The 21,567-nt window shown below is 43.3% G+C and overlaps 1 protein-coding gene and 2 long non-coding RNA genes across 5 annotated transcripts in view; 1 reads left to right on the top strand and 2 right to left on the bottom strand.

Moving 5' to 3' along the window:
- Positions 1-21,567, bottom strand: part of LOC138689269 (uncharacterized) — a 77,691-nt gene that overhangs the window by 34,828 nt on the left and 21,296 nt on the right. For all 3 annotated transcript variants that reach the window (XR_011328111.1, XR_011328112.1, XR_011328113.1), the window contains 5 exons: positions 19,206-19,340; positions 17,935-18,039; positions 17,084-17,307; positions 15,808-15,906; positions 15,128-15,232 (listed from right to left, as the gene is read on the bottom strand). This is a non-coding gene — a long non-coding RNA (uncharacterized lncRNA). The remainder of the gene's footprint in view (positions 1-15,127; positions 15,233-15,807; positions 15,907-17,083; positions 17,308-17,934; positions 18,040-19,205; positions 19,341-21,567) is intronic.
- On the bottom strand, positions 429-9,525 carry LOC138689272 (uncharacterized). Its single transcript, XR_011328120.1, has 4 exons — positions 7,626-9,525; positions 5,606-5,696; positions 3,310-3,405; positions 429-1,494 (listed from the first exon to the last, which is right to left on the bottom strand). It is a non-coding gene; the product is annotated as an uncharacterized lncRNA (long non-coding RNA).
- LOC104325889 (ferritin light chain) lies at positions 14,523-21,125 on the top strand. The gene is made up of 3 exons (XM_069803719.1): positions 14,523-14,805; positions 17,242-17,388; positions 19,302-21,125. The coding sequence occupies exons 1-3, from the start codon at positions 14,623-14,625 to the stop codon at positions 19,803-19,805; spliced, it is 834 nt and encodes a 277-aa protein (XP_069659820.1). The 5' UTR covers positions 14,523-14,622; the 3' UTR covers positions 19,806-21,125.

Raw genomic sequence — 21,567 nt, 5'->3', positions numbered from 1 at the left:
TGAACTACCAGTTATCAGTACTGATTATGTTGAGCAACAGCTGAATTGCTCTCACTCATAATTTTTTACCAAGCTTTAAAAAAATGAACAAAAGCAAAGCCTACAGACTTGTGAGCAGCTTTTGAGAGGTACTAAGGATTTGACACCTATTAGAGAAAATAGGTACAAGGGATTTGGGAGTTTTCTGGAACTGATAGCTTATGAGCAAATTACCCTGAGCTGGTGTATTATAGCAAATCTGCTACTGCTTTCAGGAGTATGAAATATAAGTATCTTTTCTCAGTTCAAACTAGTAACCAGAGCACAAGCAATTCTTTTTAAATGGTATACTCATAAAGCCTCTTAAAATCTTACAGTATCTAGGTATGCATTGCTTACCAGCTCAAAACAAAGTAAATGCCAACACTATGAACAGATGAGATAAGGTCTGTAGGGAGAGAGAGTTAGTATCATTTATTACAGTAATAAAGATAACTGGAACAAGATACAGTTTTCCATGCATTCAACCACATCTATATTCTTAGATCACTAATAGGAACACCCCTATTGAATTTCACTGTGATGATTCAGGGTCAATATGCTTTAAGATGATTTGAAAGATTGCTGGATTTTCAAGACTGTCCTTTTCTTTTTTGTAGTTACAGATTGGGAAGGTCATATTTCCATTGATCATATACTTTGTTATTTACTGGCAAACTCTAAGACGTGAGATATGCCTAATCCAAACTCAGGTTAAGTGAAGTTACATCCCCCTATCTCCTACAACGCTTTAAGATGTCCACTTTACCGCAGTGAAATCTTTTTTTTCTAGAAAATAGGATGGGGCCATCAGATAACTGTTTGCATGGCAGACTAGTCCTGCCCATCTCCGGGTTTACACTCATGCCTAACAGCTATCACATTTAATAGCTAGGGGGAGTGGATGTGCAAGACCAGATGGAATGGGAATGCTTTGTACTCCCATGCACTGTATCAGCCACATGATGCTGTTGTTTCTCCAACTTGGGTTCAACGTGGTGGTTTTTTGGTTTTTTTATTAAAAAACTTTACCTCTCCAAAAACCCCAAGAAGTTTCTGTGGTGTAGACCTTCAATTGAAAATTGAAAGAGGATGTAGATTTGCCACTTTTGGTTCCTGTGTGTAGAGCAGCTGGTACCAGTGGAATAAACGCAAGGATAAACCCATCTTCTCCATGAATGACACAGCAACAGGGGATACTGCCACCAAAAGCAAAGTCCACTTTGTACCAACTCAGTACAAATCTCCATCACAAGGAGCATTTCAGGGTGAGTGAGCTGAGAGCACAGCACAGGCACTGCAGTCGTGTAGAAACAAATGACAGGAGGGAAAGGATGCAACATTTGCAATTCTTCAGCCCCGTTGCAGACCTCCTGAGAAAGTGTATGCTTCAGGTTAAATCAGGTCTTAAGAGACACCATCTACCAGGCAGTGAACCAGTCAGCAGCACCTCAAGTCAGAGACAAATCCGCATCCCTGTGGAAATGGCAGAAAACTGATTAATTTAATCCCATGCCCTTTCTAAGAAAAGACAGTAAGAGATAGTGAGGGGCAAAATTTGTACATATGTATCAGTGCCTTCTTCCTCCTTTGGCAGAGAAAAGGAGGAGCAGATTCCACATGTCCACCCCTCTCCTGATCACAGAAGTCAGTAGTAGTAGGGGGGAGAAGGGGTTTTCTGCAAAGCCTGTGCCTTTGAGGCAGCAGACGGGCAAGAGCTCAGTTTTACAACTGTTGGCCCAAACACAATTTGTCATTTACAAACTAATCCTCCTCCGTTCGAGAGCACAAGGCCTGCTAAAGCTCTCATGTCCACTTCTCTGATTCTTCATTGTCCACACTGACAGAGAGAAGCCGAAGACCTAATCAGTGTGTAATTCAATCACTGTCCAGGCTGTCACAGCACAATACTTTGCTTGTAGTGCCACGGGTTAAGTCAGCCAGCTACTGTTATGCACCACAGCAGGTGTGAAGAATGTCACTTGGTCTAACTGTATGTTACCACTCTGTCAAGGTCCGTTTCTGATGCTACTTTCACTCACCACTTAATGATTGTTTTTCCTACTGACAGCAAGCTAATTGTCGGCTGTATATGGTAAAAGGGCACTTTCAGTATTTTTGACCCTGAATTGGGAATTCCTGCACAGCATAACATGGGCCTCATACAAAGTAAAACCCTCTGTTCTCCAGATCCCCAAAACATGGAGGCCTGTTAAAAAGCTCTTTATTTCCTTAGTCTTAATCCAGCAATTAGTAAGTTATGACTTACTACACCCAAAGTGCTTCACTCTGTTGTTCCTCACCAGACAGGACATCAGACATTGCCACACACCTTTTGGGAATGGCTTGAATCCACAAAGCTCCTTGGTACCTAATTACATTTAAATCAAGAAAAGACAGGTGCTTCAAAAAATTCTTATCCACATGTAGGTGGTTAAAAGTCTCCAGAAAACGAAATTAAATGTGCTGCCACACTTAAATACAAATCTCAGGCCACTCTGAGAATGGCATTTTGTTTGCCTTTTAAAAAAAGTTCACTACTCCAAAAGGAGTAGAAAGTTGCACTTCCATTTTTCTTGAATCATACCACAGTGCAAGGAACCTGAGGAAGAGAAGTACAGAGGAAGAAGGCAGGGCAACACCTGCCACTTCATCACTAGCAAAGCAGCAATGGGTGTGTGTATCATCCAGCCATGCTACTGGTCAGATATGGAGACAGGCAAGAACTGTTGCTGATAAAACCACAGCAGCATGAGTGAACTGTAATTTAATGAAAGTGGCAAAAACATAGGGACAGTAACCAGGAGCACATCAGAGGATGTCTTCCCCTCACACAGATCTCACACTTGTAATAGTCATGTGTGATGTTTCTTTCCATGTATAACAGTGACATGTCCAAGGGATGTGACACAGAATGAGCACAGAAACCCCCTATTTCTAAAGCATCTGTTTTCTTAATAGCCTTGAGAATTTAATTTATGTACAGTTTCTGGTGCTATTTCTCCAATTCCTTAATTTTCACATAGAAGCAATACAAATAGGATGAATATCTGACAGAAGAGCTGCACTGGGACAGATATTGTACAGGCCTGTACCAGCAGAGCAGGAGTAGTTTTTCGCCCAAAAGAACGAACAACTGAAGTCAGCTGGACAACCTGACCAATCCAAGAAGTGGATAAACTGAAATGGAAACAATTTCCCTGCCACCACATAGATAATCTTAAATCAATATATCGCTGTCTAGAGTATTTCTATGTAATTCTATACAAGAATTACAGTTACCAATCTTACCTAATCCTGTAAAGGGATGAAATACTTTGTCACACTTTCAAATTCTGGGAAGACAGTGAGGAGATGAAGAAAGATGATCCAGCTTCTTACCACTGGCTACAGAAAAGGTCATAATATTCATTATTCAAATACGAATTGGACATCTGTATTTCCAATGTTTAACAAGTCTTGCTTAGTGCTGAAGCCAAGCTGCTCATTTCACCCATACTCATCTACTGTCATCATTGACGGCTGATTTCCAAACATGGCCAGACACCAGTTTACATGGCAGGGGTCATGAGACATTCTTGCATCCTGAATCAGGATTTAGCAATGCCATGTGCCAAGCCTTAGAAGCATGCAGAGCATTTGCAACTGAGCACCTGCGGAAATCCCATTTCCTGACAAAGAGAGGCCTCCAATATTCATGTTTTTCTCCTGCTCTTAGGCCATGCTGTAATGAAATATGGCCTGAATAATCCTTTTATAGCTACACAGGGAAATGTCCTTGCTTAGCATTTACCCCTCCTTATGGAGGTTCAGTGGGAACTTAGTTGAGCAATCAGCAAAGATATACAGAATGAAAAGCCTGGCTGATGGGATACGACCGAAACCATGCACAGGGTAAGGATACAAAGTGGACATGCAGGTTATCAGAGAAACTGGAAGGACTCTGGTAACTTTAGTGGATATAGGTGAGAGGACAGGACCCTAAGGAGTCACATTAAATTTGGTGTTAATGCTGACAGTGACATATACAAGCACAGCCTAAAGAGTGCATGCTCATGGAAAGGTAGGCCAGGAGGGCTGTCGCTGGCAGCATGTGAATAATCAGAGAGTGCAGGACTGCACAAGACCTCTCCCAGTCAGTGAGAACAGTGCAAGGGGAATAAGTTGAAGGCAAGCTAGAAGGGACTTGGAAGGGGCTGGCTGTGAGACCAGCAATGGGAATGACTTTGAACAGCTTATACTCTAAGTCTCCCTGCTCTGCAAGACACTCCCCCAGTACCTCCTGCTGCAGCTCTGGGTTGCCCTTACTCTAAGCTACCTTCTTCCCTTTGAAGCCCTTGATTCCCTTACCCCAAGAAACCTGCATCCTTGTCCTGCCCCCTTCATTCTAACCCTGGGTTGCTGCTGCTTTACCTCTGACATGGGCTATCTGTGCCCCCTCCTCAAACTCTGGCTGCTACCTCTCAACCATTCACATGTCTATATGCACCGACATCATCTCCTCACCCTCCATTTCCCTGATACTGTCCCCTGTGGCTGCTTCATAACCCCAGATTATCTCTGCTTTTGTTTTCTTCCCTTGCTGCTGGCTTTGGCAGTGTGACAGCAAAGCCCAGGCTATCACTTGTAGCAGACTATCAGCCTGTACACTGTTCTGCACCTAATCTCACTTTTGCTGGGCCGCTCACTGGAGCTTTAAACCAACGACTCCAAACACTGAACAACTGTGAAACACTACCAGCCCTCAAAATTTCTCACACACCGTCATGTACCTGTATCGTATCTTCAACTGACAATACACATCTGGCAGTTTAGAGATCAATCATTTGTCATGGCCCTGCAGGTCTTCAGTGGTCCCTCAGCTGCGTTTTGGGAACCATCATCCATCACGGTGCTGTGCAGGCTCAGCGCATGCAGACAGACAACCACTATTTCCCATTTCCACAAGGAAATCCTAGAACAACTTTTGTCTGCTAAATGCTGGGTATAAAAATCAGGTCTCTGTGGCACACTCCCTTTTCCTTCCTTCCTGCTGGTCAGCTCTTCCTCTGGGTACTTCAGGGGACCTACCCCCTCCTCTTGGCCATAACAGTGTACATTCAAACAGCTGCTAGGGCTGGATGAAGCACCTGCTCTGGGCAACAGCAGCTGGAGTTCATTTTGGCTCCAAAGGGCCGAGGCCAAGCAGGCTGACCGCATGTGCACTAATCCAGTATCATCACCAACTCCACCAACAACAGGTGCCTCTTTGAAGCGGGAGGGAAAAACTATCTGGGGAGGAATCAGAGCTTTATAAAGGACATTATGGGCCAAGTCCTCAGCTGGTACATGCTAAGTTAAAGCATGTATTCTCCTGAAGTTATATGAGTAATGCTCATATACACCAGTAAAAGATTTGGCCCACTCTCAGTGCTGCTTCTCTTCTCTTTCTGATTTTCCTAAGGATTTTTCACCTCCTCTCTCTGACCTTCCTTTAAAAAAAGAAAAGAAATCTTTCTGTCCCTTGCTTCAGACCAAACAGCTGAAAGTCACAAGCTACATATACCAGACTTCAGCATCATCCTGTACGTAGGTAACGCAATCTTACCATTGCCTGACAAGATCTGTCCCTCAGTCCTGCTTAAGTGCTGGAGTCCAGATCATGAGCATGCATCAATGGGAACAAGGGCGATCCCATTCTGGAACAAAACAAATCAAATGTCCTTCAAGGTCCCTTAAGAGAAGTCTTTCAGCACAGGCATCATAAGAATTGCCATGCACTTGCTCGGGCCAGTGGTCCACATAGCCCAGTGAATTATTTCAACGTATGGCCATTACAAAATGACACGGGAAGAGCACAAAAAAACCCTGCCAGAAACAGCTATTGGCCAAATCGGCTCCAAGGAAAATTTTCTTCTTATCTCATTTTGCTAGAAGTTGGTTTATGACCCAACGCACACAAATCTCTTTAAGTCCCTCTTAGTGTCTTACTGATAAATGCTTGTATTAATGAAAGCCTCTATGTTTTTTCTTTTCTGAGTCCTGCCATTCTGACCGTCAAAGGTTAGATCCACAAATCTCGTCTCACTCCTTGCAGTTACTCTTGTGCCTGTTTCTAGAGAACGTGGATGCTCTCTGAACCCTGAGAATGGAGCTGGATTCACAAAGGTGGCACCGCAGAGCACTGCCAAAAGCACTCTGCTCACACACCACAAGTGAAAGCAGGCTTTCCAAATTCCTGTCAATGCACTATTAGTGGAAAACATGACCTTGCTACAAGCTGCTCATGTGAATCGGTCACAGCCTTTATAACTTTGTATTCCAAAATTTATTTTCCTGAACTGTACATCTTTTAATCTGTGACTTTCTGAGATTTAAATTTAAGTCACTTTCCCCTTGGGACCATGTCTCAGATGGCTTATATAAAAAAAGAAGCAAGTGGAGACAGTTGAAGGAGCAGAGCTGGTGGTGAGAATAGCACAGGCAGGAAAAATAGTCTCCAATCCATAACAGTTACTGGCATCTCACCCAGAAGTAGACACAAGTGTAAACTGTACTGTGTTGGACAAGCGTAAATTGTACTGTGTTGGCTTGCCCATTTAAATAAGTGTCCAAGAATTTCCCTTGACAAACACTGCAGTACAGGCTAGATAACGCCATTTCCTCACCAGTGAAGAGACATTCACACAACCACACAGGAACGTCCAGTGCTAGAAACATATTCTCAGCTGCTGCAGACTCACAGATTCCCTTCGAGGCTTTAACCACAGTTTCAAATTTGCAAAACATCAAAGCATGTATAAACATACAAAGGCAGCAATATTGCACACTTATGTATCAGTTTTGTCCACATATATGCCTGAGGGAATGACACGGCCATCACCACTTTGCACACTTAATACTGAGCAGTATGGATACCTACATGTTACTGCCCTTCACAGCAAAAGCAGTAAAACACTCCTAGCATCTGACAGGCACAGAGCTCTTCCTAACCCTCTGAATCCTCTCTGCGGCTTGCTGTCACAGGGCACATTTCACGCAGGCCAGCTGCACAGGATTTATTCAACCAGTTTTGGAGTATCAAAGCTAAATTTTTTGTCTTTGCCCCAGGCAGGCACTTGGTATGCAGGATTTAAATCAGAGAACAAAATGTTCTGTGAAATTTGTAAATACTCAGCACAGTAATTTCTAAATTCTAAAAAAGATAGCAACTGGAGCTCGTGGTTTAAAAATCAAAAAGTAAAGCATTTCACTGCATCACTCTGAGTAATGCCACTGTGTCCTAAAGACCAGAGTAACTAACTTCCCAAGATTATCATTAATTAATGGTGCTGACCACCTTAAGTGGTAGGAGACAAACACACTCTGAGTTACACCTAATAATTCCAATGAAATCAGAAGAATGCTCAATTCAACAAGTGCTCTGCATAAAGACACTGAAATTGAAAACAGTTTGTTTGATCCTTGCAAACTGGCACAAAAGACACTGCCTGGGACATACTGCCACAAACAGACTACAATCTAACACCTACCATTATAAGATTTTTGTAATGTATTTAAAGCCATTGAAATGGAATTAGGCTGAAAATTATACAGAAAGAGAGACCCTAGGGAATCACAACACTTACACTATGAAGGATAATATGTAGATAGCCTAAAAGAGGTGTTTTGAGCAGAAAGCAGCAATCAAGGGTCATTTGTGACTGGAACTAGAAGAGGAATTACTTCACTGGAATTTAGCATAGCCTTCAAGGTCTATGATGTTTGAGTGAAATTATCCACTTCTGTTTTGTCTGGTTCACCACCACTAAATCTGTACTAATACAAAATTTAAAACAAACGTTTAGCTGATGAATGTTCACATTAAAGTTTCAAATAAAGAGCCTTCTCATATTTTTTTTTCTCAAGCAGTTTCATTTAAACTTTGAAAGGATTCTTTTTCAAACAAAAACTGTGAAAAGGGTTCATTAGTTATTTTTTGGTGACTACAAAAGCTAAAACATTTAGAATCATTTCCTCTTCACCTGCAAACATTTTGCACACCTCTTACCACATCTGTGGCTTTAATTTCTTCTCTCTCAAGCCAAGAAGCAAATGGCACCAATCAAACCATTTAACTCCCAGGAGTACCTGTACTTTTAGAAGCAGGTGCTCTTGGTACTAGCAGGGACTCTATGAAGATGGATTATCAGGAGCATACAGCAGCAAGACAATAAATGCTTTCTGGGTCTTCATTCCTTGCCCGTAGTTTACTTCTGCTAGCCCAAATATTCTGAGCATGTACAGAGTGCATCTGCTCATGCTCACCTCAGAGGTAGGTCTGATGCTCCTTCAAGGGCCATCTGGAGCACAGAGTGCACCTACTAAAGTTTACACTGCCTGGAAGGCATTACCTGCAGTCACTGATTTCAGATGGCACGGACTGTACAAAAAAAAGGCACTGCCTTTTTCAACATGTCAAGTCTTATTTTCTCATTTGTCCAAAAGTAAGTACAGATTCTTACCCACAGCTGTGGAAAGGAAGATAGAACAGAAAGGCAAGGTATACAAATCATGACAGACTTTAGGCAGTTTGGGATTGCACAACCCCCTTATGCAACATGTTGCCTGGGGTGCAGGACGTGTTTTCAGAAATTCCACAGAATCCCCTTAAATTTGCTCCAGTGCTGAGTCGCAGTCGCTTCAACCTGCAGTAAGTGACTGGACTTACAGTATGCCATGGACAGATTGCAAGGATGAGCCTTATGTTTGCTGGCCTATGCTTTTTTAAATGTGACTTGAAGTAACAACTGCAAAATCTCAGAGGCAGATGAACCCTACCAATTTATTCTAATTTACTCCTAAGCACAGCCTCTTTAGAAAAATCAAATGGGTAGTATCAGCCAGTACCGCCTGAAATTAATAGTCCACTTACAGGTTAAGTGTATTTATAAGAGAAGAAATGGAGATTGAAGGGCCAATACTGCTGACTAGGCTGAAGCTTGCTCAGCCTGGCTGCCGGCCCTCTGCAGCCACCAGGCAGAGAGGCAGCGAGCACACCCAAGGGCTCCAGCTCTCCTTGCTGCCTCTCTGCCCAAGCCAAACCGCGGGCTTCCTGAGCGCTGGCAGAGGCAGGGCTCTTAAAGTCACAGATGAGCTGAGAAGCCTAGTCAGCACACCTAAACAGTTTGTAAATACAACGAGAAAAGACTAGGGGAGAACAACTCAATGTAGGTGAACTGTCAACATTTAAAACTGCATTGGAAAGAGTGACACATGCTTAAGAGAAAATAGTGATATATGGCTCCTAGACACAAGTTAGTAGTGGCCGCAGTGCAGTTTTACCTGCAGCCCCAGCATTAAGAAGTCTACACACATGCACACAGTCACACAGACTCCAACACGGCCATATGCAGCTCGACTTGAGATACAAGACAGCTGAAGATGTCAAACACAAACCAGGTTAAGGCAGGACATCAGTCACAGCCAAAAGTCTACCTATGCAGTCAGCTGAGATGCAGTTACATCTTCCAGGCTTGACTGCAGAGCTCACACACACAGACAGACCCCAAACCTGCTGCTGACATGGAGCTTTCTCAGGAGCCCACAAAAGGGCAGGTGAGAGCAAAGGGAGAGGAGGAGGCTGCCTGAGCACTGTGGTTGTGGCAGCAGCTGGAAAGAGCCTACAGGGAGAGAGAGGAGAAGGGAGGTGTGCCTGGGGACTGGCAGGAGGTTGAGGGCAGGTGCTACGCCAGCAGGATGTGCCCTGAACATCACAGTCGCAGGGCAGCTCTGAACGCCAGCCACAGTGGCCACAGAGGCTCCCTGCTGTGCTGCAGGGCACTGGGCCGCTCTGGGTCCCTGGAGCACGCTGCCAAAAAGGAGCTGAGGCTGCCTGCCTCCTCACGGCATTACCTGAAGCAAACTCTCTGCTACTGGAAGGGTCCCATGGTAAAAGCAAGCATTAATTACATATAATCTAATTTAAACACTGCAGAGAAGAAAATAGCATGAATTAGGAAGCCCTTCTATACCTGTTCTGTGACACAAGGTTAAAGATAAGCTTTGCTTGTATTTGAGAAACTCTTATGAGCTTGTCTTCTATGTTTGCTTTGGACACGGCATAGACATGCCCATGGGCTGTGGGCATATTCTGTTTGAAGAACAGATTTCAATCAGTAAAGTTTCAAAGAACTCTCTTTCTATCACAGTGGTTTGTATTATCCAGAGTTTGGAAAGTTCCTTAAGGAAGAACTTCATTCCGAAGGAAGAAAGACAAATGAGCCAACTTCTCAATATCTGTGCCATGCAGACTTGTGTCAAGGAAGCCTATGGAACTGAACTGCTCAAGATAAAAGTTACATCAGAGGCGAAAGTGTCACAACTTCATGAGGCTACTGATGCAAAGTGGGAAAACTGAATGAAGGCAAAAAAGACACGGCTGTTTCCAGTGCAATTGAAGAACACCCTCAAACATCTCCATTGGCTTTAAACGCTGCTGTAATGGATGTTTTGCAAACACAAAAATATCAGTGAGATGAAGAAAATCTTTGACTTTCTAAAGAAAAGCAATGGAAAACTAAGCTTTGGAGTATTTGAGGTGAGTGCCAGAAAAAGGCACTTCAAAAATTACTACCAAAATCAAAATGAATCCAAGTATTTTACAAACAGGATTTAATTGTGGTACCTCATTTTAGTAAATTGAATATACATAAAATAGGTGTAGAGACAGCACTGCATAGTAATTTTCAGCACCTGTAAGCCCAAAAAATAGGCTCCTGTCTCCTCTGTTTGCTACCAACAAGATCAAGACTCTGACTTCAAAGGGACTAGGCTTTAACTTTTACTTTTGGGAAATCCTTCTCTTTTATCGCTAAAACATGCTGATTTCATAGCACTACAACAAACTGGACCTTTCCATTTGCTCAGTGACATACAGACAAAAAGCATTTTCCAGAATGTCCACCTTACAGCCTGGTCACAGTGCTATTGTCACCCCAGGGCCATCCCATGTTTTGCTGATGACTAATTTTACTGTAAGACACTTAAAAAAAGTTATTTTTCTATGCTTACTTAAGTGGTAACCTCCCAAATTTCAGGCTTCTTTTTTAATTTTATGAGTCATACAGTGCAAAAAGGCAAAAAAACAACTCAGAAGTCTTGCTGGCTTTTCCTCCATGGAAAAATGAAATAAAAAAGAGTAAGATCAGATAAAATACTGAAATGAAGCACCTGTTGATAATGGAAAAGCATACAGAAAAATGGGTTAACTGACTTCAAGTCCAATACAAGCAATTCTGAATTCACAGGCATTCATATGAATCATTCTCCATTTCCTGCCATAAGAGAGCTTAGGTTTCACTTAATTACAAAACAAAATCATGAATGAAGAAGGGTAATTAACAAGCACACATATCACACATTTATTTATGTATTACTTTTTCCTCACATAGCCCTCCATTTTCATCATAGCTATTGATGGGCACTGAATGACCACATAAAAAAAAAAGTGTAGCAGCATTAGACATGCTATTTGCAAAGCACATGACAAATCTGTCACAGCTAGAAAGAAGCTAGCAGATGGTAGCTGGATAGAAGCAACAGCCACAACTCTTGCTACCTGTGGTTAAAGAACAGTATCAACTCCAGATTACAAAGTGCAGTTTAAACAGCCTAGCTTTAAATGAGAGAGAATCAAGGCAGAAAATGGCCAGATACAACTAAATGTCTGCAAAGTAGTCTCAGCAGAAAGGATATTTTCAGATGATTGCTAAAGCCCTTTGACAGCAACAGTCCTCTCTGCTGCACTCTGCCAAAGAATAAAAAGAAAGGGGGGGCAGGGGGTGTGGGGGCAGGGGTAAGAGAGCTTACTTAGCTGGAATTTTAATTGCTGTTCTGTATACCACGCTGTGGTAGTTTGGCTTCCCACTCTGCCATACACTTTCAACACTCTTTAAAATTTGTTGTACCAAAATCATGCCAAATCGTAAAAATGAATAAAGACATCTTTCATCAAGGCAGGTGCCTAACATTACACATTTAAATAATCCTAGATTATGGGAATAAACAGGGTCAATCCTGTCACCAACCCTATTTACAGATGTTACCAATCTTTTTTGCAATGACTTGCACATTAACTATCTGTTCTTGCTTTCCCTTGGTCAAGATCACTGTGTCCAACCCTCTTCACCCCAACATCAGTTCACTGAGGAAATCTGCAAAGGACCTTCATACTTCAGGATTTAGTGGGAATAAGGATCTAACCCAGATTCACTTGTATCAAAGCCATATACAGATATTGTTACTGCGAGCAGGCAATAACTTTTCTGAAGCATAGAGTTTGGGAGAGAGATGCAAGCCTTTCCTTTCAGTTTAGGCCAGGTGGGGAAAAAAGCAACCTATCTTAAAAGCAACACTACTTGATAGCAGGCAGCTGCACTTACTCCATGCCATGCTGAAATGTTGTAACTAAGAAACTGAACAAAGCGCTTGTTCCCTAGGATACAGCATTTCTTGAAAACCAAGAATTGAGGTCACAAGTTTTTGGAACAGATGATACTTTCCTCAGTCCAGATACCACCAGCATGTGACACCACCTCATCCTATGTAGCAAGAATCCCTACATTACTTTATAACTGAATTTTTTCCACAATGCATTTGGTTACAGTACAAATGACATATTTCCTTTAGTTCTATGAAGCGCAAAGCAAAATAAATTGAACAGTGTTCTCATAAAAAAAGAGGTTAAAGAACATATGGAGATTAAGGAAATTTAGAGTCAGTTTTCAGATCAGCCCCACTGGTGGCCCTAAGAAATGTCTTTACGTCTTAGTTCTCCATCACTGAAATGGGATAACTTAGCATCGACTTCCAAGGGACCAAAAGTCCACTAATACAGATACAAGCATCTATGAGCTACTACGCGCAGAAGTTAGTCATGAATGCCCACCTAACAAAATACAACTATAAACTCTTCCACAGAGACACTAGCTAACTTCCTTTCTATTGCGATTTCGCACTTCAAATTATTTGGACTTTCCACAGAAAGGAGGTCGTCAAGTATTTTATTTAAGATTAGGGTGTCAATACATACACACACACAGACACCACATTTGCTCTTCCTCTTCTGAGGCAGTCACAGGATTATTCTGGAATAATAAAACACTAGCAACTATTTTACTGGTTAAAACAGAGACAGTTGGAACGGAGGGAGCTAAAAGGTAACTGTTAGTAGTACATCTTCCCAGCAAAAGTCCCTAGTGTGCCAGCGAAAGAGAGGACCCTTTTTGAGAACTTCAGAACAAGGTCATATATTGTTGAACTGTCTTGTCAATGAATATATCATAAGTTATGAATTTAGTTACTTACTTTAGCCTTGCAAACATTACAGGTATGCTTTACTCACATGCAGTTTTACTCATATGCTTAAATGTTGGGTTTTTTTAAAGTAAACTTAGCACACTATTTGCTGAAACTTCTAACTATAGCATGAAGAATCAGAAGAATGGAAAAATGGACAATTAGAGTGAACAAAGAGGGCTGAACAGCATACAAGATGGAGGCACTGAACAAGAAGTATGTAAAGTTTCTCATGACCAATTCTCTCACATCTTCACAGGACTACTCTCAGATGATACGTGCTCTGCTCTAGGTAGTCAGATCCAATAACAATTAAAATGTGCAATGGAGTAACGATTCTGCCCTTAGCATCCTGGGTTTGTGGGTGAGTGGGGTGATCTGCTAGAAAAATATTCCACAGAAAGGCACGTAACATTAAGCTTACTAAACAGAAAGTCAGTGAACAGAAAATTATGAAATTTGAAGGGTGTTGAGATTACTCATATTTCCACTCCACTGGCTGGAATGTATTAAAGGTAAATAAATGCTCAAGCAGTAACAAGCAGCGCTCCATCCATACAGTAAAGCAGCTGAGAAAGTCAGAAACCTGTATTTTGAAGTTACTGTACAAACCGAGGACTATTAGTTACTAAAATACTGAAGACGGTTTAATCTGCCTAGATAGGACTGGTTCAACACAAACATCTTTAGCGCTAAATCAAAAAAGATAAAGAATTTACCCCGTAGCCAAGACATATTTAGATACATGCTAAGGTCCCTGGATTTTTTCACAGATCGCTCCCTCCCCACGACTGCATCTGACTGCGAGCGACCATCAGCTACTCCGGCCTCGACTGCCGCGCTGCGCTTTTGCCCGCTATTTAAAGGAGGTGTTTAAGCGTGGACGTCCCTGGCGACCGCGCCTCAAACGAGCTGTAGAAATGCCGAGTCACCGGTCGCCCCTTCCCGCCCTGGCAACCGACGCGGGGCAGACGGGACCTGCGCGGGGGCCGCACCGCTTCGTGGGCCGCCCCGGCACCTGCGCACCGCCGGCTTCTCGCCGCGCGGGACCAGGCTCCCGCCGCGCCCGCCCGCGGGCGCGCACGAAATGGCGGCCCCCGCCCGCCCCCGGCGAGGGCGGGCGGGCGGCCCCACGCGCCTCGGGTCGGCGCGCTCCGGGAGGGAGGCGGGGAGGGGAGGGGGGCGGCCCGCCCGCCGCCGCCGCCGCCGCCGCCGCCGTGCGCGGCAAGGTGTGTCCCAGGTGCCCGGGCTATATCAGGCGGCGCGGCGGGGCGGCGCGGCGGCCTCATGGCGGCGCCCGCCATGGCCGAGCCGCGCTCCAAGCGGCCCCGCGTCACGCTGCCCGCCTGCCCGGCGCACCGCCCGCTGCCCGGCAGCCGCGTGAGGCAGAGCTTCCCGCCCGCCGTGGAGGAAGGCCTCTGCGGTGTCACCAGCGCCCTGCTGGAGCTCGCCTACTGCCTGCAGGCGCTGGTAAGGCGGCGGGCCGGGGCCGGAGCCGGGGCCGGGGCCGGGCGGGGAGGTCAGGTCCCGGGAGGCGGCCAAGGGCGCAGCGGGGGTCCCCCCTCGCCCTGCCCGGGCGGGCGCCGGGCGGGGTGGGTAAGGAGGTCCCGCCGGCGCTGTCGGGGGTTCGGGAGGGTTTCAAAGTCGGGCAGGGATGAAGAGCGGTGCCTGGCCCGTTACTTGACCCAGCGGAATCTGGGGGCTGTCTTGGGGCCCGGGCCCTGCAGCGCAGCAGAGCTCCGGTCGGAGCCGCCAGCCGGCGCCGGGCCCGCGCTGCTGCCTGTGCACTTACCCGGGGCGGCCGCTGACACGGCTACAAAAACGCCGAAGCTCTGGAACAAGCGGGTGATGAATCAGGCGCTCGTGTGTTTTGGGTCATTCGCGTAGAGAGTTGTGCCTGCGGAAAGAGGGACAGAAACGGGGAACGCTGACAGCTTTGGAATATGACTCTTGGGTGCTTTTTTACCAAACTTTGTATGTAAAACAGTTGTGTGTGGTTAACTGGCGAAGTCACAGTTTGTGATCGCTGCTGTCAGCTCCCTTGCTCCACAGGCAGGAATGTTGGACATGAATTTAAAAAGTTATCTCTGATACTGTGTAACATGCGTGCCAAAATTGTGACTGGCTACATGTCAAATCTTAAGGCAACATCTATCTTAACAAAGCCATTAAAATCAAAACCCAAAATGATCAATGCCATCCCTTCTGATGCCAAGCATGCACTGAGAAGCAACACAAACTATATGCAATATATCCCCAAGATCCTTTGAGCAAGCTTGGTGTCAAGTATTAGTCCCCAAAAAATTTAAGTATGCAGTAAAACCACTACTAGTTAAGCATGTGGATTAAAATAATACTAGTGATTGACAGCTGGATGGGATGAAGAAAATTCAGTTAGAAATTGACTGTGGACAAATCAAACCTAGAAATGCAAACATCTTAAATAGTTAATGATTGACATAATAGATTTACCTTAACAGTTAGGCAGGTGTGGTAACTTGTGCTCTACCTGAAGTCATGCAGCACACTTGCACCGAGGAACTGGTTATAAAACATTGAATCTTGACTCTTCTGTCAACAGAAACATGAATGAATGACTCTGGGGGGAAAAAGATTATGCAGATATTGTAATGAATGTTCTTAATAAAACATTCCAGTATGTACTTTCTCTTGAATAGTTTATGGTCTCACATGTGTATGTGTGTCACAGATTTGGGGCATCACAGATGACCATAAAAATGTAAGAAAAACAAACTTGTATTGTGTTTGTAACTTTTCTGCATTTTTTCTAAACAGAGTAACATAGATGAAACACAAGTATTTCATATTTAAGCAGGGTAATAGATGAAAGTGGGGAAGACAATAAGAAGCAGAAAAACTTATGAAATGCACGTACTTGTTCCTTGCCCCTCCTAGGCAGGCTACAAGCCAACAGCTTGACATGCAGCACTCCAATCCAGAGTACGTCCAAGAGACAAAAGCTGTGCTGTATTGCATATGCATGTTTAAGGAACCAGCAGATCAAGATGCTGTAGGTCCCTCAATTTGGTTCCTGGCATATTCCTGGTGCTGCCTCTCATTCTCCACATCAGAGCTGTGCAGAGCCAATGCTGAAACTAGTATAACCTGGTGGCTCTCCTTTGCTACCTGTCTCCAATACATTCTCTTTATGGGACAGCAATACCATGGATAAAATTATTCTAATGTAAGAACTGATAGATCTATTAGCATAGCGAAATATTGCAGTGGTTAAAGTTGTTACTTTCCCATACAGAATAGAACAAGGCCTGCAGTGGGTTTAGGGTTGTAATACCTCTTAAGTATTCCTAGGCATGAGCTACATATAATATTAAAGGTGTATACAGTATAGTTCATTAGCAGTATTTATTTTGGAATAACATTATCCATAATGAAGCTGATAAACGGATGCGAAGTTGTGCTTGTTCTCTTTTCAGTATTTGCCGCATCTTTCTCATACCTTTGAAAGCTAACTTTTCACTGGAATGCTGACCTGAAGGGATAAATCTTGTGTTCCCTGCGCTGAGACTATGTTTAAAAAAAAAAAAAAAAAACTCACACAAAACACAACAACAGAAAAACGCACACACACATAAATAAAATATTCTGAGGATCTCTGGCTGCTACTGAGAGAGAACATCAGTACTACAGTTACCTGTCTAGTATTAAAGGACAGAAGGAGTTCTAGCAGAAGTATAGAGATTTTTAATTTAAGACTGTAACTACTTACTTCATTTATTGCAGAAATGTATATTAAGGTCTTCAAAGTGTTTGTGCTGGTAGAACAACTTCTATTAGAAGGGTCTCCTGAGTTCTGATAAAGCCATGTTCTGCTGCAAGTGAGTCCCGTCTCCAACAAATCTTAACATTCATGTTTTGTGTGCTTAGGGTGAATATTTTGATCAGTCACATGTGGCTCTACCAAATGTTTCAAAGTTCTTCTTGCATCAAGCTCTGGAAGAGAGAAAAGCCGCAGAGGCTTTGATGAAGTATCAGCAAGAAAGAGGCGGCCATTACTGTTCTAAAACCATCCAGGTGCGTAGTAGACAGCAAGCTTTCAAGCAGTTGCAATCCCCAGTAATTACTCTTGACATCTTGCATTATATTGTTGTTACTTCAGATCTCTGCATTCATCTGCTGTTAAATTTCCAGATATAATTTTTCTGTCTTATTAGCGTACATGGTTTTGTTCTTGACTGTGATGCCTAGAAACTGTCAGACATACAGTCCTAATTCTACGTGGTTGCTTTGGAGCCCAAAAGAATATGAACAATGGCCCCCTTTTTCTTTCACTCAGCTGCAGGCTGCTGTTTCTAGTGTGCTGTAATGGATTATGAGACTCTTTAAACTGTGCTGAAACAGCCCACTTGTCTCCTTCACATTGAAACTAAATAGAAGTTTGGGAGCCATTAGCACCTAAGAAATGTGGTAAGGAAGGAGGCAGAAGAAACATCCAGCTTGGGGTAGTAGTTGACTTGTTGGAGCACAGCTCAAGATAGAATTTGAACTAGAGATCTGACTCAGGCTTGCACAGGTACAAAGGAGTAACTCAAAGTTATCAGCAAAAAAAACCAAACCCACCTCATTTGTTAAAGACCAAGGGGCTGATTCTTCTCTGCCAAACTAGCATTCTGTAAATAGTTGATACAGAATGCTCTTCTTTGGCCTATCATAGCAGTTGTTAAGCTGTGGAAAGTAAAAATAGAAAGTTTTTCAAGATGGCCTTTTTAAATATTCAGTTTGAATCAGGGAAGACCTTATGGCAGACTTCCAGTACTTAAAGGGAGCCTACAGGAAAGATGATGAGGAACTCTTTTAACAGGGAGTCTAGTGATAGGATGGAGGGTAATGTTTTTAAACTGAAACACAGTAGGTTTAGATTAGGTATTGGGAAGAAATTCTTTGCTGTGAGGGTGGTGAGACACTGGAACAGGTTGCCTAGAGAGGCTGTGGTTGCCTGTCCTGGTTTCAGCTGGGATAGAGTTAATTGTCTTCCTAGTAGCTGGTAAGTGCTATGTTTTGAGTTCAGTATGAGAAGAATGGTGATAACACTGATGTTTTCAGTTGTTGCTCAGTAGTGTTTAGTCTAAAGTCACGGATTTTTCAGCTTCTCAAGCCCAGCCAGCAAGAAAGCTGGAGGGGCACAAGAAGTTGGCACAGGACACAGCCAGGGCAGCTGACCCAAACTGGCCGACGGGGTATTCCATACCATGTGTCATCACATCCAGTATATAAACTGGGGGGAGTGGGGGTGGGGGATCGCGGCTCAGAGACTAACTGGGTGTCGATTGGTGGGTGGTGACCAATTGCCCTGGGCATCATTTGTACATTCCAATCCTTTTATTATTACTGTTGTCATTTCTTAGTGTTATCATTATCATTATTAGTTTCTTCTTTTCTATTAAACTGTTCTTATCTCAACCCACAGGTTTTATTTCTTTTCCTGATTTTCTCCCCCATCCCACTGGGTTGGGGGGGTGGGAGTGAGTGAGCGGCTGCGTGGTGCTTAGTTGCTGGCTGGGGTTAAACCATGACATTGCCCCATCCCTGGCAGTGTTCAAGGCCAGGCTGGATGGGGCTTTGAGCAACCTGGTCTAGTGGAAGGTGTCCCTGCCCATGGCAGGGGGGTTGGAACTAGATGATCTTTACGGTCTCTTCCAACCCAAACCGTTCTATGATTCTATGATAGGGTTTCCTGGTGTGATAATGCTCCTCAGGCATAGCTGCTGCTATCTAAATCTCTGTTCTTTGAAAAAGTGCTTGGGTTCTGCCACTTCTGTATGTTTACAGCCATCCAACTTGGCAAAAAACAAATACTCCAAACTAGGAGTTGTTGCAAAATCCTAGCATACCTTGTTTAGAGCACCAGGTAAGTTGCAGGAAACCATCAATGATACACTAAGACGAGCTGTTCTTCTGAATAAATGTAATTCTGTCTTTGTTTTTAGAAACCAAACTGTGAGTATGCAGTCGGTCTGATGAAAGCCCTGGAAGTAGCAATGGTACAGTGGAAAACTATGATACGATATTTTGAAGAGCTTTATGCCCTGAGTATTGAAAATGCAGACCCTCATAGTGCAAGCACTATCAAGAAACAATTTATCGGGCCCAAAATCCGGAAGATCAAGCTGATGGGAGATCTGCTGACCAATGCTCGCAGGCTTGACTGTTCCCAAGATGGCAGAAATAGTCTTGGGGATTACTTTATGGACCGGTTGCAGAAAGAGTTCAGAACAGGCATAGAGCCAGAGTCTAGTCAGCACTGTAGCCCCTGCCCACCTCTCCAGCAGCGTACGGGAGCTGCAGAGGGTCTGAAGCGACCCCAGAGAGAATCTTACCAGCACAGAAATGGCATAGGGCCAATATATGCAACCATACACTGCACTACCACGCTGCCACAGTGTAATGATGGGACAGGAGCAAAAGTGAAGCAGGGCAGGGAGGGCCTTTAATGCTGTGGCTGTTGCAGCTACAGAGCAGTTCCTAAGGCAGACCTGTACGGAGGCTGGACTTGAGACCAGAACTCAGGAGACACGGTGCTGTATCGCTCCTCCTGCTTTACACCCTGTCCCCTTGTCCTCTATTGAGTCACAGCTCAAAACCTAGCCTATACCATTATTTTATTTTAGCAACCAAGGTTGCTAGTTGCCTAGATTGTCGGCATTAGTCACACTTTTCTATGCAATTCTTCCTAGAAGCCAAAAGCTTTTAAGCCTCTTTTCTGTCTTAAATGATTAATAGGATTAGTTAGTGCAAATTATTTTTAACAGTATATATAAATTTTATTAAAAAAAAAAGAAACTTTAGTACAAGGAAACTTCTATGTGGCAGAAAATCCAATGATTTAGTTTTATATTAGTAAATATTTCATATTACTAACAGATATTTTACATTACTAACAAGTATACTAAAATAATGAACTTTTTAAAAAGACTTGTTTTAAAACAAAGTTTTCTTGTCTTATTTCTGTCATAGTAGCAATTTAAATAAATAAGTCTAATTCATTTACTTGTCACCCAGCTACTTCTAGTGGTATACTTCTCCAAGATGAAGGATGCAAACATTTCCTCAGCTGTGGGAATAAGACAATGTGCTGGTTTTCTCCACAGTTATTTGCTCATCCTCCAAAAGCAGATGAGAGATAAATTAGGGGTTCTCATTAGATGTGATCTTTACAGGTTCTAGTGTTACTTTGCAAGTGTCACTGAAGACACTAGCTCTAGGGCTCTGTCCAGACTTAAATGTAGGATGGTTCCTTTAATTACCATACAGACCCCTATTTCAGCTAGCTAAATTATGGTATTATTATGGTACTACTGTTATTTCTTTTATTCCCTATCTTGGTCCTCAGTAGAGGAATAAGATCCTAGTGAAAATGCAGCACGCTTAACTGAAGTTCATCATGGAGAGAGGCCACTCATTAGTTTTGCATTTCAGTTAGGGCAGTGTTTAATTGGGGGGGCTATTAGCACCACCACACCTAAGGCCTTTACTTTAGCTAGCTTGGTTAAAGTTCAGAGGTGTCCAAATTCCTTCCATTCATCTCCTACAGGAGTGCTTCTTTTTCTGTACACTAGCTACCAAGGTCACTTAAGAAGAGCAATTGGCTAGATCAGCTGCCTGCAGCTAGTTTTTTTCTGTCATTATATACAACACCTTTTATGCAATTGGGGTTTGCTTCATTGAAAGATTGTCTCATACTTTTATGTAATACTGTAAGTGATACTCCTATTACGCTTGAAAATAAATTCAGTTCAATGTTCAAAATGGCACTTTGCAGCTACATTGTATTACTCCATTTACCACGTAGGCCTGCTAGTATTTTTCTCCAAGAGATTTTGCATATGTATACAGAACTGCACCAGTACTTCTCTACTACTAAGGAAGTTGCACAAGATGGAAGAGTAGACCACAGAATGAAAATAAATGTCAGAAAACTGCATTAAGAACACTGCACAATGAAACATTTTCAGTAAACTCTTTTATACACAGCTGCAGTTAAGTAGCCACTTCTGCAGAACTGCATTAGCCCACCTACTTTCTGTTGGTGGTGTAACACAGGGCAGACAATTACAACACAGATGCTTTCCCAGTCTTTCTGTTAATGTGATTCAACCTTGGGGGGGGGCAGGGGGAGATCACTTTAAAACAGCCCCTGTATTCATCTGTAAAAATACTGCAGTGTGCCACAAAAATGGCTTGAAGCACTTTTAG

Source organism: Haliaeetus albicilla, chromosome 16 (assembly GCF_947461875.1).
Source record: "Haliaeetus albicilla chromosome 16, bHalAlb1.1, whole genome shotgun sequence".
Classification (NCBI taxonomy): Eukaryota; Metazoa; Chordata; class Aves; order Accipitriformes; family Accipitridae; genus Haliaeetus; species Haliaeetus albicilla.
Note: the sequence above shows the minus strand (reverse complement) of the source record. Positions and strands in the feature narration are given on the sequence as shown.

Excerpts from the sequence above, each read along its gene's own strand:
- LOC104325889 (XM_069803719.1), top strand. The coding sequence starts at position 14,623 with ATGGCGGCGCCCGCCATGGCCGAGCCGCGCTCCAAGCGGCCCCGCGTC. Across the intron at positions 14,806-17,241 it reads CCTACTGCCTGCAGGCGCTG|GGTGAATATTTTGATCAGTC; the intron begins GTAAGGCGGCGG and ends TTGTGTGCTTAG. Across the intron at positions 17,389-19,301 it reads ACTGTTCTAAAACCATCCAG|AAACCAAACTGTGAGTATGC; the intron begins GTGCGTAGTAGA and ends CTTTGTTTTTAG.